At 41.8% G+C, this 17442-nt stretch overlaps 1 protein-coding gene across 12 annotated transcripts in view; it reads left to right on the plus strand.

Moving 5' to 3' along the window:
• LOC108028871 (putative serine/threonine-protein kinase STE20-like) overlaps positions 1-8494 on the plus strand; it is a 202768-nt gene extending 194274 nt beyond the window's left edge. For 7 of the 12 annotated variants that reach the window (XM_044092641.2, XM_050889796.1, XM_044092643.2 and 4 more), the window contains exon 4: positions 8248-8494. In XM_044092641.2, the coding sequence (XP_043948576.1) occupies positions 8248-8315 (68 nt within the window). In that variant the 3' untranslated portion in view covers positions 8316-8494. Of the gene's footprint in view, positions 1-2637; positions 2770-2966; positions 3129-8247 lie in introns of those variants that run through there. The other 5 variants (XR_006367984.2, XR_006367983.2, XR_006367986.2 and 2 more) reach the window with 5 other exon arrangements.
• The last annotated feature ends 8948 nt before the right edge of the window (positions 8495-17442 follow it).

Consider the following 17442-nt stretch of genomic DNA (forward strand, 5'->3'; position numbering starts at 1 on the left):
GTATGCTTTCTTTATACAAATTTGTCGTTTGAGCCTTCATTTCGTGACACGTCATACTATATGTAATCATTTGTGAGATGAAGAATATGTCCAATGAATATTTATTTATATTTATTATTTATTTATTATTGATTTATTTATATTAGTTGTCACTGCAAGCGCTTTCTTCTAATTTCCGTTTGTCGCATCGGGTCACGGTTTTTAAGTGCAAACATGGAGCAAAATAGAGAGAAAATACGGAACATTTTACAGTACTACTACGATAAAGATACGATACAACGATTTTATGGACTCAAAACAGTTTTCATTTACACCGCAAAATGATGTTTTCAGCGCATTCGTTCGTGTAGAATTGGAAGATGCGCCCCGCTCCGGAAGATATGTCGTCGAAGTTTCAATAAAATCGCTGAATTGGTTGAAAAGAACTGGAATATTAGCAGCCGTAGCATCGGAAAAGAGTTGGGTTGAAGTCATTAAACTGTTTAAAACGATTTGAAGAAGCTTGGAATACTAAGAAGCTTGATGTATGGGTGCCCTACAAATTGACGCAAAAAAAAAGAGAGTCCTTTGAATATTTGCTCTTCGAGTTTTTTGCCAATAGGGAACAGAGCTTCTATAAGAGGGGCATTATGAAGTTGGCATCTCGTTTAAACGCGTTATCAAAGAAAACGGCGCATATTTGACTTGAATCACACTATTGTAACTATTAAAAACTCAATAAAAATACAAAATTTAAAATTATGTTATTCAGATTTTCCTGTAGGCTAAAATTAATGTCAATAGGTCTTGTTTTTTGCTTTTTTCATTTTTGTATCTCCACATCTACCTCAAACATATGTCCAGTTCCTATGAATCCTTAGCTCCTAAAAAATTGGCACACATATTTATAAAAAATGTGTTTCACTAGTATATTTACCTTTTGGAGCTGACCCTGATTTTTGTTGCCATCAAAAAATCTTTCATGCCAATGATAAAAGACCTTAAAAATGTACCTACCCTAAACTTTGATCAATTTTAACACTTACCTAACTTTATTATTTTCAATAAAACATAATTTGTACTAACAAAATAAATGTGTTTTGCTGCGCACAATATGTATATCATGCTTCTCTTTAAATAACTGAAATAGAATGCACTTCTTCTCATTATTTATTTTCTTTTATCTTCACTGATGCCCCCTGTCCTATACCCCTTCTAAACCGAAAATAGTAAGGCTATAAAGTATAAAGTATATGTATTCCTGATCAGGATCATTAGCCGAGTCGATCTAGCCATGTTCATCTGTCCGTATGAACGCTGAGATCTCGGAAACTATAAAAGCAGTCAGTCTTGGTATGCAGATTCCTGAGCCTCCTACCCAGAGTATGTTTGTTTCAGCGGGGTGCCACGCCGACTCTAAGGCCTACAATCCGCTAAAATCTATAGAGCCTACAGCTTTTATGATAGAAAAATAATTTTAACTAAAAAGTGTTTGTCTCATCAAACGAATGATCCAAAAAAATGTGCCACTCCTACTCTAAGGCCCACAACAAGCCCAAAACTGTGGCCACAGTTGTCATGCTAGAACATTTTTTTTTGCTTAAAGTATTTGTTTCATTATTATTTATTATTTTTTATATAGTGTATATGTGTCATTAAAACCTTTCGATTGACCTAAAAATAAGTTTGCCACACCCACTCTAATGCCCCAAATGGCTAGGACTTGACTCGGCACAGCCAGTTGAGAGCCGCGCTCTTTCACGGGGGAGAACCCACAAAAAGAAATTTTTCGCTCTCCCTCTTACGACATGCCTTCCTGGAAAAATGCGGGTGAAGGGAAATAGACCGAGCAATTAAAGTGACATTTAAATAATGCAACATTTTTAGTAAATGTAAATCCAAATAACTTAAATAATTTGTGTGGAGGCTTTATTTTTTTTTATAATTATAATTTTCAAAATTATATTTTTGTATAGTGATTTTCATAGTCGAACATGTCAATAAATTCCCTGGTGTCATGTGCAACGGAACATGCATAGACAAACGGGAAATGCCAAAAAAAGAACATTCACGAATAAGCGAAACCATTGTTGTCACTTGTTGTTCTTCTGGAAGGTACGCCCTTTTCTTCACTTGCGATGCACGAGTTAGATTGAACAAGTATTTTTCAATTAATAAAACAAAAAAACAATCACAGTCTCTCAAACCATTTGTTTATAAAAGTGCAACTAACAACAAATTAATTTATATAAGCATTACTAAAAATACAAGTTTCCCAAGAAGCACAGAGCCTGAAAAAAACAGCGAAAGAAATTATTCATTATATATTTTTTATATATATAAATATATATATATATATATATATTATATATTTTAGATAAAAGTTTCAAACATCTCTAATTTTCAGTCCTTTGAAAAATGTTATTTTTTCAGTTACTGCCAAAAAATATATGTTGTAACAAATAGTAAAAAAACATATACAATTTGTGGGAAACTAAAATTTTTTAAACTAATTATACAATTTTTAATATTTAAGAAAAATACATATTTTTTGTTTTTACGTCCAAAATATATTTATTTGCTTATTGGCAAGGAAGACTATGTAAGTTTCCTCAATAGCTTTATTTTTTGCTTTTTAATATTTTGATATATTTTTAGATCAAGATGATGGCAAATCTGCTAAAAAGTAGAAGGCCCATCCGCACAATAAGAAATTTTATTTGGGAGCAAATTGTTTTGACCCATAATAAGGAAAAAAAACTGAAGGCCTACCCAAATTTTGTCGCGTAAGTAAGTTTTCATTAGGTGCTAAAAATAGTTATTTTTATAAATTATTTATTATATAAATATTTGTAAGTTTAATTTTTAAAAGACTTCTGGATTTTTACTCTAAATTCCAAAAGTTACATTTTTTGTATTTAAAATAAAACTTACAAATTTAATCGTGACTCGTTCTATTTTAAAAATTAATTTTTTTCTAATTTTAGGTACAATCTCTGAGATAAACCATCCGAGCCTCCGGAGAAAGAGCTACAAAAGGCAATGAGGTGCATTAAGAACTTGAGCTGCCTTAAGCAGAAGGCTACTCAGACCCTTGATGCAGAGGTACCTATGACCGCAACGACCCCAATAACACTAGAGCCCACTATGTAAATCCAAAGGAAAAAATATATATTTTTTTTAAATCATTGGTTTTGTTTAATAAGCAATGTTACCGTGGTTTAAATCACTGGTTTTCTTTTATAATGAATGTTGGCATGGTTTACTCCAATTAGTTCACATAAGCAAACGCAAGTGAAAAAAATAAAAGAGACGCGTGCCACGCAGAAAAAGAAGAAGCTACATCAACGGGTTCCGCTAATCTGTTGTTGCTCTGTTTTTGGGATGACGCGTCTGTCTATGGATGTGCAACAGCACATGAAAGCAAGGTTGTTATGGACATGTTCGACTATACAAATCGTTATGTAACAAGAACGGAAGTTAACTTCGGCAAGCCGAAGTTTGTATACCCTTGCAGTTATAAAAAATAATTAATAATTTTATTAAAATGAATTTGAAATTCTTAAAAATATAAAAATGTATATTCCCAATATTATAAGAGAAGAAATCAAAAAGCCCAAAGCTATAATTTGTTTCCTATTATTTCCCACCAATTATCCGATCGTTCCTATATGATATAGTCGTCAGATTTTAATAAAATTTAATTCGAAATTCAGAACTAATTAAAAAATATTATTTTCAATCTTATAAGATTATATGTTTAAAAACACAACAGATATATTTTTTATTTTATGTTTTTCTGCTAATTTTCCGATCGTTCCTATGGCAGCTATATGATATAGTCGTCCGATTTTGATAAAATTTATCCAACCTTTTATAAACCTAAGCCGCGGCCCGATGACTAATTTTTTATACCATATGTATAGGCTTTATTTTTTAAGTTATTTGAGAATTTTAATTTTAGTATTTATTACCATTGACGGGAGTTTTTATTGCAAGCAGAGAAAAACGAAACTTTTTCAGCTAAATATGTATGTATGTTCAATCTGATCATGATGCATGCATTTTTGCATATAATTAGTGCAAGGGTATGAAAACTTCGGCTTGCTGAAATAAGCTTCTTTTCTTGATTTATGTTAAACGCTTTTTTTTAGTAATTAAAAAAGGATTTTAGCTTCGGAAAGCTAATGTTTGAATACCCTTCCAGTTTTAAGAAATTCTTGCTAGCTTCAATGATATTAAAAAAATTTCTTTGACAGTGTGAGGAGTTGAATAACTCCCCACAAATCCCAGCAGCAGATGGCCGGCCGCTCACCAGGTACGCGACTTCGCGTAGTGGCGGCGCGGCGAAGAGCGAGGACGGAGAACGAGAGAGTTGGAGGTCGAGGACGTAGAACGAGAGAGTTTGGAGATCGAGGACGGAGAACGAGAGAGTTGGAGATCGAGGACGGAGAACGAGGGAGTTTGGAGATCGAGGTCGGAGAACGTGAGAGTTTGGAGAAGAAGAGAGTTTGGAGAGGAAGAGAATTTGGAGACAAGAGTTTGGAGAGCGAGAGAGTTTGGAGAGGAAGAGAGTTTGGAGACAAGAGTTTGGAGGGCGAGAGAGCTTGGAGAGAAAGAGGGTTCGGAGACCAAGAGAGTTTGGAGACCAACAATGGAGAAGGAGAGAGCGGAGACTTGGCGGGCGGAGCGAGAGTGCCGTGTGCAAAAAGGAGTAGCGGGACGCCGCCGGACTTTGGACTTTGGAAAGAAGGTGCCACATCTCAGCAGCGGTGCGGCTCACAAACATGTCGCATGCGTCTCCGGGATCAGCGGGACGGCAGCATCAGGCTGGACGGCGGCGGGAAGCAGTGCGTCAGGGATAAGAGGGTCAAACAGGAACCATGAACTTTGGACCCGATGTGGAGAGTTTTGGCGGGCCGTGTGCAAAAGGGAAATAAATAGGTTCCCAGAGGCCCTATATAAACCCGCAGGGCGCTGGCAGCGGGATCAATCATTCAGTCGAGAGCATTCAGTCGAGATCAGTCAGTCAAGAGCGAGCAGTCAGTTGAGAGCAAGGAGTCGAACGAAATCCAACCAAGCAAGTTACGAGGGATCCACACCAGGGCGAGTCGTCGGAAGCAGCGCCGTGGGAGCCTACGAGGAGCAAGATCGTCACGTCGAGACGTTCGGGATTGGGATTACTAGGAATCTCCGAACTGAGACACAGGTGGCTGAGGTCTAAGGAGGCACCACACGGCTAAGTTCTGTTCTGTCCTGCCGACGAAGTCCTGGCGTTACGCCTGGAGGGTCTACTAGACTTAGATTTGAAATCGAGAGTAGCAAGCCAGAAGGGAGAGAAGTCCCGGAGCGGCGTAACAGAACCCCTAGAGTAGCGAGCCAGAAGGGAGAGAAGTCCCGGAGCGGCGCAACGGAACCCCTGGAGTAGCGAGCCAGAAGGGAGAGAAGTCCCGGAACGGCGCAACAGAACCCCTAGAGTAGCGAGCCAGAAGGGAGAGAAGTCCCGGAGCGGCGCAACAGAACCCCGAGAATCACGAGCCAGAAGGGAGAAAAGACCCGGATCGGCGTATGCCCTCGAACCCAGCACAGAAGTCAAGACCTACAGCCACCTGTCAGGAGCAGTTCGCAGGACATCGCCACCAGCAAGCAGGACACCACACCGCAACGGCCACGCAAGGAGGATCGAGCCCGCAGGAGCGGCACGGACAGTACGCGGAAGGGTGAGGCTAGGGTGGAACGTTCGTTTACACGAGGCACAGAAGCGAAGTGAAAAGCGAAGCAGCTTCCTGGCGTTCCGCCTTTACTGTCCGCACGATCTGAGCGGAAGCCCGTGGGACCATCCGGGACAGAGCAAGGGACAGGAGGTCGGGTATCGAGAGGAGTGATCCTGGAGAGCTCGTCAGTCTGTTCACTCTAGTCTGAGAACGGTGACGCTTCCCTAAGCCCGCACGGCTGACCCCATAGCGAGTCTGAATCGTGACCGAGCAGTCACCGAGCCAGCCACGTCAGGAGCAATCAGCGGTCAAGGATCTTCGAGGAGCGACAAGACAACCCACACAGTCAAAGACAGCGAGACAAGCAAGTTATAAAGCCGGCTGCAGTTATACCCGCAATAAACCCACTCCGAACCCGAGAATTCTGTGCTTTTTCACTGAACTACTGGGCGGTCGCATTTATATAAATTTGGTGGGACGAACACACACAATCTACTGAGCTAGCCGCACAAATACCGTAGCGAGCAGAAACCAAAGAAAACAGTTCGTTACAACAGATAGATGTAACAGTCGCCCCATAATTTTTTGCAATTTTGCATAATTGGTGTGAAAATAATATGAAACAAATTATAGCTTCGGTGTTTTTTGTCATATTATATAGTATTGGGAATATCATGTTTTATATATTTAAGACTTTCGAATTTATTTTAATAAAAATCGGACGACTAGACGAGTCGATCGAAGCATGTCCGTCTGTCCGTCCGTTACTACGCAAACTTGTCTCTCAGTTTTAAAGCTATCGGGCTGAAACTTTCCCAAAAGTCTTCTTTCTATTGCAGGCAGTATATACGTCGGAACCAGCCGGATCGGCTTGTAAAAAAATATATCCTTGGTGTTTTTAACATATAACCTCCTACGCTTGGAAATAACATTTTTTAATTAGTTTTGAATTTAGAATTAAATTTTATTAAAATCGGACGCCTATATCATATAGCTGTCATAGGAACGATCGGAAGTTTGTGGGAAAATAATATGAAACAAATTATACTCTTATGTTTGGTGCTTTTTGACCTTCTAGGCTTGGAAATGACAATTGTTTATTAGTTCTGAATTTAAAATTAAATTTTATCAAAATCGGACGACTATATCATATAGCTGTCATAGGAACGAGAAGAAAATTGGTGGGAAAATAGTATGAAACAAATTATAGCTTGGGACTTTTTGACATATTATCCTATAATATTAGGGAATATAATTTTTTATATTTTTAAAAATTTAGAAGTCAATTAAATAAAAATTGGACTACTCTTACATATATATGCAAAACACAAAAGGATTAAAAAAAAGAATGGAATATTTTTTTTTTAATATCTCTGAAGTCAGCAACAATCCTTAAAAATTTTACATGGTGTTATTAAAGTTGATTATTTCTTATAACTGCAAGGGTATACAAACTTCCGAAGTTAACTTCCTTTCTTCTTTTTTGATTGAAGCTAGCAACAATCCTTAAAAATTTCACATGGTGACGTTGGTAACGTTGCTAATTTCTTATAACTGCATGGGTATAAAAACTTTTATATAATAATATACGTTACGTTTTTGTTTTAGGAGCCTGCATTCCGTTTTTCAAAAAATACAAAACATGTTGTTTATTATACCCTATAAGCTCTTTGGCTGAAACTTTTCCCAAAAGTCGATCCAGAACAACTATATTTTATAGCTTCCACAGGAATATTGGGAAAAAAAAATTTTAAAAAAAGTATATATCATTGGTATTTTTTTTAACATATAACCTTCTTACGCTTGAAAATAACATTTGTTATTTAGTTCTTAATCAAACAAAAACATTCTTAACGTGGTAAAAATATAGACAACTATCCAAAGTTCTGATATCAACTTTTGTGGCGAAAATATAATGTATGATCACTAAATAAATCCACTTTTCATATTTTTTACATTCGGCACGCTTCATTAAAATCAAACAACTAAGCAATTCATTTAGTTTTTGCGATATCTTTCGATTGATGTATAACTCGAAGCAATCGGATGATTACCCTTTTGATGCGCTTCATCACTACGAGGACTGCCGTCAACAGTGATAGTAGTCACCTTTGCACACCCTTTTGGTGCGCTTCGTCACTACGTTGACTGCCGGACAACTGTATCATATAACTGCCATAGAAACGATCGGAAAATTGGTGGGAAAATAATGCGAACAACTTTTATCTTTGGTGTCTCTTAACATATGACCTCCTCCATAAAAGCTTCGGTGTTTTTGGAAATATCTTATTATATTGGGAAAATAGAAATAGGACGAATCTAACATAGGACAACTACAAAAAAACGGTCAGAGCTATGAAAGATTTTTTTTTTTTTAGTCAACTAAGCTAGCAACAATTCTTAAAAAGTAAACATGTTGTTACTAACATTGATTATTTCTTATAACTGGAAGAGTATACAAACTTCGTCTTGCCAAAGTATGCTTCTTTTCTTGTTTTTATTATATAATAATAATGCAAATTTTAATAATGATTAATTTATTTCATTATTTCAGATGAAACGTTTTGTGGCGCTGACACCAACAGAATCAGGAACAATGATAATACCATATGGAATTTTTAATCAATTAAAATAAGATGCATGATTTTTTGGGCCCAAGTTCTTTAACATATTTGCATATTCCTCTTCTCTCTCTCTATTCAACGAATCCCTTTTTAAAGAATATGTTTGTTTGGCCCAATTCAGTTCGAATATGGTAAAACCAAATAAAGAGAATAGCGAAATGTTTTTGTTTGTCACAATTTTTGCTTTTTTATATTAACTAATAAATTTTAGGGACTGATTGCTCACGGAGTAGGAGCGAATATGCAACTTGACAGCTAATGCCTACCGCTGGCTTTTATAGGGAGAAGCCATTAACCATTACCAAATTGCTGGGAGCTTGCCTGCAGTATCATCGCTTGAACTCCGTTCCCATCCCGAGTCCTACTCCCTTAAGGCCTACGTTGGCATATTGGGAACCGAAACTGTACTCCAGACGGCACGAAGAAGTGGCGTAGCATACGAGGCTCTAGAAGGAAACCAAACTACTTATTAACATAAATAAAGAAATTCCTTTGAATATTCAATATATTGTTATTTCATTGTGCACAAGCAGATTCGTTTTTTTCAAATTTCATATTTCGGTTTGGTAGTAGGACCATGATAAGCTTTCTTAGTCTAGTATCTTATATTTCCACTTTGATCGTTGCTTGCCGACTAGATGATGATAAATAAAAAGTAATGTGAGCTTTGCTACGCCCTTACTCACAGCTATCGATAGTCAGGCAAGATCAAACATCACCCGCGTTGAAGCGATTCTGGCTTTCAATTAAGGGCTAGAGTGGCAAGATGATGATACTAATAGTTTTTATCCTCCTTAATGATGACAATAATTTCTCGTTGGAGATTGACCGATTCCTTTCAGTCCTGCGATATATTGGCGGGATCAGTGTCTCCAACAACATTGTTTACTGGTTGATATAAGCTGTTAGATTTTAAGAGCTTTAGATCGTCGTTCGGATAAGGAATTACATTGATCAACCAACCAACCAACTGATAGACCATAGTTAATGAGTCGCGTTCATAGGCAAAAAAAGGGTCTCCGAATTAAGAAAAACTTTTGACGTTCAGGCGAGGCTTTATAGTAGGCCCTACCAAAAGAATACCATTTAATGTAATTTTACATAACGCGTTAAATACAACTCTTTATGTAGTCGAATAACCTTCTGGTCGACATGAGATGGAACTTATATGGTATACAATAATGATATTCGTTGGGAATCCCATTATTTAAAGCCTTTATGTGACCGAGAACAAAATACCCCTATGTATACTGGGTTATAATGAATAATTTCTTAGGTTCACGTTCATTCATCGCTCTAATAGTGGAAAACGTCTTCGAGCTGTATCATACGTGAAACCGAGACAAGAATAACGTAATTGACAAAGTGCTAAGTAACCAATTCGATGTAAATGCATCAGAGTCTGTATTCAACAAGCCAGAACCTACAAATTGGGATATACACGAGTAAGAAAGAAACAAGGAAATACATTGGGACACACGCAGATAAGCTATTGTTACAGCTGTGGTGGTCTCCATCTTCGGAAGAACTGTAATGAATTTAAGAATGAGAAATGTGGCAAATAGGTGCACATAAGAAAGAATTGCAAATATACTAAAACACAAATTTTTTACTCCGAAGAAGTAAATTAGCAGGTGCAAGATTGCACCAATGTAATAACATGAACACGGAAAGAAAATGGTTCAAATGCAAACCAATAGGAAGGAAATAGTAATGGAACTAGATATAGGGGCTTCATATTTTGATAAATTATTTGGATGAGATTGGATTTCTTTTCAAGCCTATTTACGCTCGATGACCTATCGCAGTAGTCTTATCAGGGAACCTTAAATGTGAGTAAAGCGTTAATCAACGCAATAAAAATACAAGCAATAGTCTGGCGCACAGATAAGATGTTGCCTTCAACAATTACTCCAACCATTTATAGATGTTTTCAGTACAACAGCGGGCATGTTTAAAAGACCGCCTGCCAAAGTTCACCTCAAAGCAAGCCAAGCCTATATGTGCTTAATATGTGCAGTCTACGGGCATTCCAAATATATTAAAATTGTTCGACGATATCTTGATCTACGCTAAAAATGTGGAAGAGCTTTTAAAAACTTTAGAGAAAACTTTACGTACACTTAAGACTCAGGGATTCAACCTGAATAAGAACTAGTGCATGTTTGCCACCCTATCCATCGAATTTTTAGTTCATAAGATCAATGATCTGGGAATTCGAAAGTGAAGCTGTCCTATAGGCACCAACGCCGAAATCAATTGAAGACGTACAGCTGTTCCTCGGAAAAGCAGCGTAAAACACCAACTTCATTCCAGACCTAGTCAGTCTAGAGAGATCGCTTAGAAATATCCTTAAAGAACACAAGTTTAATTGGACGTCAGATCACAATTCGGCATATAACAGCATTAAGAAATTGTTAGTATCACCACATGTCTTGATGCCATTGTAAAGAAGTCTCGTAGGTTGGGATATACTCAGTCCCGCCAGGGTCTCTTTACCGAAAAACTTTGTAAAGATATGGGACAGAAAGGTATAGGACGAAAATCGGTTGGCTGGCGTGAGATGTAGAGAGTCAGAGAGCCAGCCACCGAGATACGGAGTGAGAGAAATAGTTTATTCGGTGTCTGTAGCAGAATGAAAAGGGTCAGCGGTAACGCGCATTCGGGCCTGGCTCATAGCATTCGCTACAACTTTTCCCTAGGGCAGAATTTATGGCCTAAAACCTCGGCATTTGTCTTCGAATATTTGTATTTATGCGTGGCCAGCTTGGTTGTATTCTTTTCCTACGAGTTGTGTTAAAATAAGGAGAGAAATATTTTATATTTATTAGAGCGTTTTATTTCTTGGTTCATATTTTTCTCAGTGCTCGCAATTAACGGGTTAGGTTAGGTCATGGTTTATAATTTCTAGCCTACTCTGGGCGAAGCCGCATCGAGGCCTTCGAGTAATTTCTCATTGCACGGGACTCTCGCTGGCCAAAATGCGGTTCACTCCACTCACTCACCCGTCTCGCTCTCACGCACACACACACACGCGTGACTCCGGGTTCTCCGCCGCTGGTCCTGGGCCGGCACACTCTCCTCGAGGTCGTTTAGGTAAACTCCATCCTGGGTCACTTGACACCAGTCACTCGACTGCACCACTTTTCGTACTCCGAAGGCAAAAGACTCCTGTTGTCCACATGAATTTGATCTATTCACACTTCTGATCCCGTGCGCCGCCTTTGCAAAAGTCCCCTGCTTCTCGCACTTCTGGTCCGGTGCGCTGCGTTTTTCCAAAGAAAACCTTGCTTCTGATCCCGTGCACCGCCTTTTCCCAAAGAGACCTGCGCGCACTTCTGATCCCGTGCACCGCCTTTTCCAAAAGAGACTCCTCGCACTTCTTTTCCCGTGCACCGCCTTTTCCAAAAGAGACCTTGCTTCTGACTCCGTGCCCCGCCTTTTCCCAAAGATACCTTGCTTCTGATCCCGTGCGCCGCCTTTTCCCAAAGCGACAGAGTCAAGCTTTGCCGCCGCGTTTTGTTCAAGTTTTCGGCTGCTCTGGGTTTTTTCCACTTGTCGAAGTTTCGGAACTCCTTTTCTCTCGCTCTTCCCTTGGCGCGTGCCTATTTTCGGGGGTTGTTTTCCTCTTTGATCGAACGTCCTCTCTCGCTTGCTCCTGCGCGGCGCTGCACTTATCGTGGTGAATATATCGTTGCTCTCCTGGTGTGTGTGTGTGGCTACTGCTGATGCGGGAGGGGAGGGGGAAGCTTAGCTTAAGATAATTCTTGGCTACAAATATAACTACAAATCTTACAATTATTGGTTAAGCATACATATTAAGTGAACTGTACAAAGTTTTTACAAAGTTATGCGCGAGCGTTTTGTTTTGTTGTTAGCTGCTGTTTCTATTGTAGCTGGCTGCTGAGGTTGCTGGCGCTGGCGATGTTGTAACTCGGACTGCCGATGTTGTTGGCGCTGGCTGGCGATGTTGTTGGCGCCAACTGGCGTTGTTGTTGGCGCTGGCGGCTGATGTTGTTGGCGCTAATTGGCGTTGTTGTTGGCGCTGGCGGCCGATGTTGTTTTCGCTGGCTGCCGATTTTGTGGGCGCTATTTGTGAGGGGTCAAACGACTCCTCACATTCCCCTCCTACTTCGGGGGGCGTTAAGAAATGGTGATCCGGTCGGTTTTTTGTGATGTGTACCCGGAATTCCTCTGCCGGATAGTCTATGAGGACTTCGTTCGGACCCGTGTCTTCTAAGGTGGCCGTGGCTTGCGTGTTCATGCGCCACAGGTGGGACGGGTTGTCCGACGCCATGTCTGTAGGGGAGAACCAAAGGGTATTAGTGCTTTGTTTTAACGATTACTAATTGGGTTTTAATTGTTTAGTTAGTAACCATGGGGAAAAAGGTTCGCTGAGGTAGCACTGGGAGCGTTGAGTTCCCGCTAGGAAAGTGGAACGTTGGGAAGCCGCACCCTCCAGTAAGTGGCCCCACTGACTCAAACATTGGCTCCTGTCGCAGTGTTCCTGGTTGGCTCTCGCCTCGGCCAGATCGAGCGTCACTTTTTTTTGTGGCAAGTTCGTTTCTATTGTGCCGTCTTCGTACGAGCTTCTGGCGCTGTTGCTGCGCTACAATCTTCGTGTATGCTTCCGTCGTCTGCGGGTATCCTTGGATGCTTCTCTGCTGCTCCCGTCTTGATGTGTCCATTTCTTCGTGCTGGCTTCTCCGTTGCGTCCGCCTTGATGCGGGTATTCCTTGGTTTCTCTGCTGCTTCCGCCTTGATGCGGGTATTCCTTGGTTTCTCTGCTACTTCCGCCTTAATGAGGGTATCCTTGGTTTCTCTGCTGCTCTGCTGTTGCTCTTGCTCTGCTACGGGTTTTTAGCGTCAATCGATCGCTAAACTTGCTCCGCCATCTGAATGTCTTTGTTGTCGTCCAGTCGTCTGGGGACCAGATTCTGGGTTTCTGGCTCGTTGCCTGCTTCCTTCAAATCTCCAAGGGATGCAGTTTTGCGTTACCTGCTCTGGGTATGTTGCAAGCGGACTATGGTGGGAGAAAAGAACTTAATTACTTTGTACGGGCCCTCGTACTTGGGTTCTAGCTTAGCGGCAAAGTTATCCGCTGCCCTGGACAAATGATGCTGTTTTACGAAGACCAGCGATCCTATGGTCGGTCTCCACGCACGTCGCCTAAGATCGTAATGATTCCGCTGCTCCAACGAAGCTCTCTGAGTGTTCTCCTGTACTACCTTGAAAATGTCCCGTAGCAATTCCGCTTTCGCTTCGGGTGAACGTGGCGCTTGGCTTGGTCCTGGAGTCACTTCATCGTACAAGGCCCCTGGGAGTCGTGCCTCTCTGCCTTGGACGATGAACGCCGGACTGAATCCGGTTGGGTCTGAGATGCTGCTATTAATTGCCAGATTCAGTCTGGGCAGAAGCTCGACCCACGTTGTCTGGTTGTCCTCGATATACTGGGCGACCATCGTTTTAATGGTGCGATTGGCCCTTTCACGTCGGGTTCTGCTGCGGAGTATAAGGTGCTGTATGTTAGATCTCCATTCCCGCCTGCTTTCAGAAGGCTTTTATTGAACGACTCGTAAACTATGTCCCATTATCGCAGACAAATGTTAGGGGGATACCAAAGTGATTCAAAATCCTCGCCCGAAAGGATTTTTTGAGATGCGCCGAAGTAGCTTTTCTCGAGGGGACCAACTCAACCCATTTCGAAAAGGCGTCGAAGAATACGAGCAGCATCGTATTCCCACTCTTGGATCGCGTAAGGGGCCCAAAAAAATATGCGAAGACAGTATCGAACGGCTCGTTAATCTGTCTGGTGAACACTTTACCCGCCTGTTTGGTTTGGCTGACTTTGAACCGTTGGCAAGTGTCACACTTGCGGACATACCTGGCAATATCGCGGAAGAGACCGGTAATATCTCTGGGCGATCCGGGTGGTTGTCTTCCTGACTCCGAGATGTCCTGCCGTGGGCTGGTCATGGCATTCCGACAGTACTGGCTGTCGGTGTTCCTTGGCTACGCACAGTTTCCAGGGCACGGAGTCTTCGTCGTCATGTCGGGATCCGATATTCCGATATAGCTGTTGGTTCTCGTACGCGTAGTCCGGGTAATCTTCAGGCCTGTCCTGAACAAGTTTCAGCATCCGCTGGTACCATGAGCATCCCGGCTTATCCTCCTGGATCATCTGAAGTACTTATAAAGGCTGTCGAGAAAGTGCATCTGCAACAATGTTCTGGCTCCCGCGTCGGTAGGTGACGTCAAACTAGTACTGCTGCAGTTCCAACGCCCAGCGCGCTATGCGGCCGGTGGGATTATCAATCGAGTTGAGCCACTTCAAGGCGAGGTGGTCCGTTATCACCTCGAATCGATAACCTTCCAAGTAGCATCTTAGTTTCCTGATGGCCCATATGATAACCAGACACTCTTTTTCTGTGGCGGAGTAGTTCTCCTCGGCGGTGATGAGGCGTCTGCTGGCGAATGCGATGACTCGTTCTTCTCCCTGGATTATCTGTGTTAAAACTGCTCCTAGGCCGATGTCGCTCGCGTCTGTTTGCAACACGAACTTCTCGTTGAAGTCGGGGCAGGCGAGAACCGGCGCTTCCGTGAGTTTTCTTTGGAGTTCCTCGAACGTATCTTGCTGCTCCTGCTCCCATTGCCATTTCTTTCCTTTCTTGAGTAGCAAAGACATGGGCTTCACTACGCTGGCAAAGTTGGGTACAAAACTCCTGTACCATGACGCGATCCTTAGACATCTCCTCAACTCCTTGCATGTGGTGGGCAGACTCAATCGCCGTACTGCCAAAATCTTGTCGGGATCCGTGTGAATTCCCTCCTCACTGATGACGTGTTCCAAGTACACCAGGCTGCCCCACTGACGATCTGTTCATCGATAATCCTCTGCATCGCGGGATTCTTAGGAAAATACCTCTGTTTAATGGGCTTATCATCTCGCATCGTGATTGTAGGCTCAGCGATATTTGACACTCCCGTCAATCCTTCGAATTTGGCCAATTCCTCCTGTAGGAATTTGTTTACCAGGGCTCTAATTCTTCTTGCTCGGTGTTTGCTGTGATTACGGCTAGTGCTCCTCCAACGTCAGGGGTGGGTAGGGGTTCGGAGTCGGTGAACGCTGCTTCCTATCCGTTAGTGCAGCTGTAATTTCCGTCTCACATTCCTGTAGCCGCTCGGCTATCTCCAGCACGTGGTCAACACGGTTATTAAAAGCAGCCAGCCGGCTCCTCATTTCCTCAAATGTTCCAGTTGCTTCCAAAGAAAACTCCTTCAGAATCGCCTCCAATTCCCGCGTCCGGAGATACAAAATCCAACGCGCGCCCATATTGTTGTGAAATAATAGTTACCTGGCAAATGACAGGAAAAGTTTCGATAGGACGAGAGAAATTCTTGGACGAGGGTCAAACGATGTTCGAACTGGTTAAAATCTTCATTGAAAATTCTATTTTATTTGTCACCAAGAATTTACTGAATTCCCACGTGCAACGATGGTGACCACAATCCGATGTCAAACGACAATTTAATTCCTAAATTTTTCTCGACGGTGATTGAATTTTGTTCGACGACGATGTAGTTTTAAATTTTCCACGACGATGTTTTTATGAGCTCGTGTTGACTCGACGATGGTTATATGAGAAGCCCCTCAACGATGTGATCCCGTTGCCTGTAATTGACTCCTGCTCGTGTGAGAGAGACGACGATGAGAGTGGGAACGAAAAACAAAATGGCTGCGCTGTGGGGAGTATACGTTAGCTTTTCCTTAGAGGGCTCTCGCTCTCTCTTTCTTTCCGATTATCTGCCTGTATGTGTTTCGTCCTCACATGATTTGCTGGCCACGTGATCTTGGAACAAAAAATATCTGATTTTAGGTTATGTAATTCGCTCTGCTTAGAAATAAATGTATGTGTGTCTGCGTGCGTTAGAAATTTCTTGTATACTTTTGTATAAGTTCTTCCGAATGTGCCATGTGCTCTGCTTAAATTCTAAGATTTTCTTTTCTGAGGTTATGTTTGATGCGTTGGTATATGTTTAAATATATATATATTTCCCTGTTTTCTGCCCTAGAAATTTTTGTATCCCTTGATATATGACATTCCTTACGTTCCGACTTAAAAATTTCGCCTCTAAGGCGAACCGAAAATTTTAAAACTACATGTACCCAGATGGTCTTTATGCCATATTTAGTCTAAAATTTCGTAAACCCCATGTCCCTGTTCGGGCGCCATTCTGTAAAGAAGTCACGTAGGCTGGGATATACTCAGTCCCGCCAGGGTCTCTTTACCGAAAAACTTTGTAAAGATATGGGACAAAAAGGTATAGCACGAAAATCGGTTGGCTGGCGTGAGATGTAGAGAGTCAGAGAGCCAGCCACCGAGATACGGAGTGAGAGAAATAGTTTATTCGGTGTCTGTAGCAGAATGAAAAGGGTCAGCGGTAACGCGCATTCGGGCCTGGCTCATAGCATTCGCTACAACTTTTCCCTAGGGCAGAATTTATGGCCTAAAACCTCGGCATTTGTCTTCGAATATTTGTATTTATGCGTGGCCAGCTAGGTTGTATTCTTTTCCTACGAGTTGTGTTAAAATAAGGAGAAAAATATTTTATATTTATTAGAGCGTTTTATTTCTTGGTTCATGTTTTTCTCAGTGCTCGCAATTAACGGGTTAGGTTAGGTCATGGTTTATAATTTCTAGCCTACTCTGGGCGAAGCCGCATCGAGGCCTTCGAGTAATTTCTCATTGCACGGGACTCTCGCTGGCCAAAATGCGGTTCACTCCACTCACTCACCCGTCTCGCTCTCACGCACACACACACGCGTGACTCCGGGTTCTCCGCCGCTGGTCCTGGGCCGGCACACTCTCCTCGAGGTCGTTTAGGTAAACTCCATCCTGGGTCACTTGACACCAGTCACTCGACTGCACCACTTTTCGTACTCTGAGGGCAAAAGACTCCTGTTGTCCACATGAATTTGCTCTGCTCGCACTTCTGATCCCGTGAAGATCCTTGACCGCTGCTTGCTCCTGACGCGATTGGCTCGGTGACTGCTTGGCCACGGTTCAGACTCGCTATGGGGTCAGCCGTGCGGGCTTAGGGAAGCGTCACCGTTCTCAGACTAG

The sequence above is a fragment of the Drosophila biarmipes genome, unplaced genomic scaffold, assembly GCF_025231255.1.
Source record: "Drosophila biarmipes strain raj3 unplaced genomic scaffold, RU_DBia_V1.1 ptg000007l, whole genome shotgun sequence".
NCBI lineage: Eukaryota > Metazoa > Arthropoda > Insecta > Diptera > Drosophilidae > Drosophila > Drosophila biarmipes.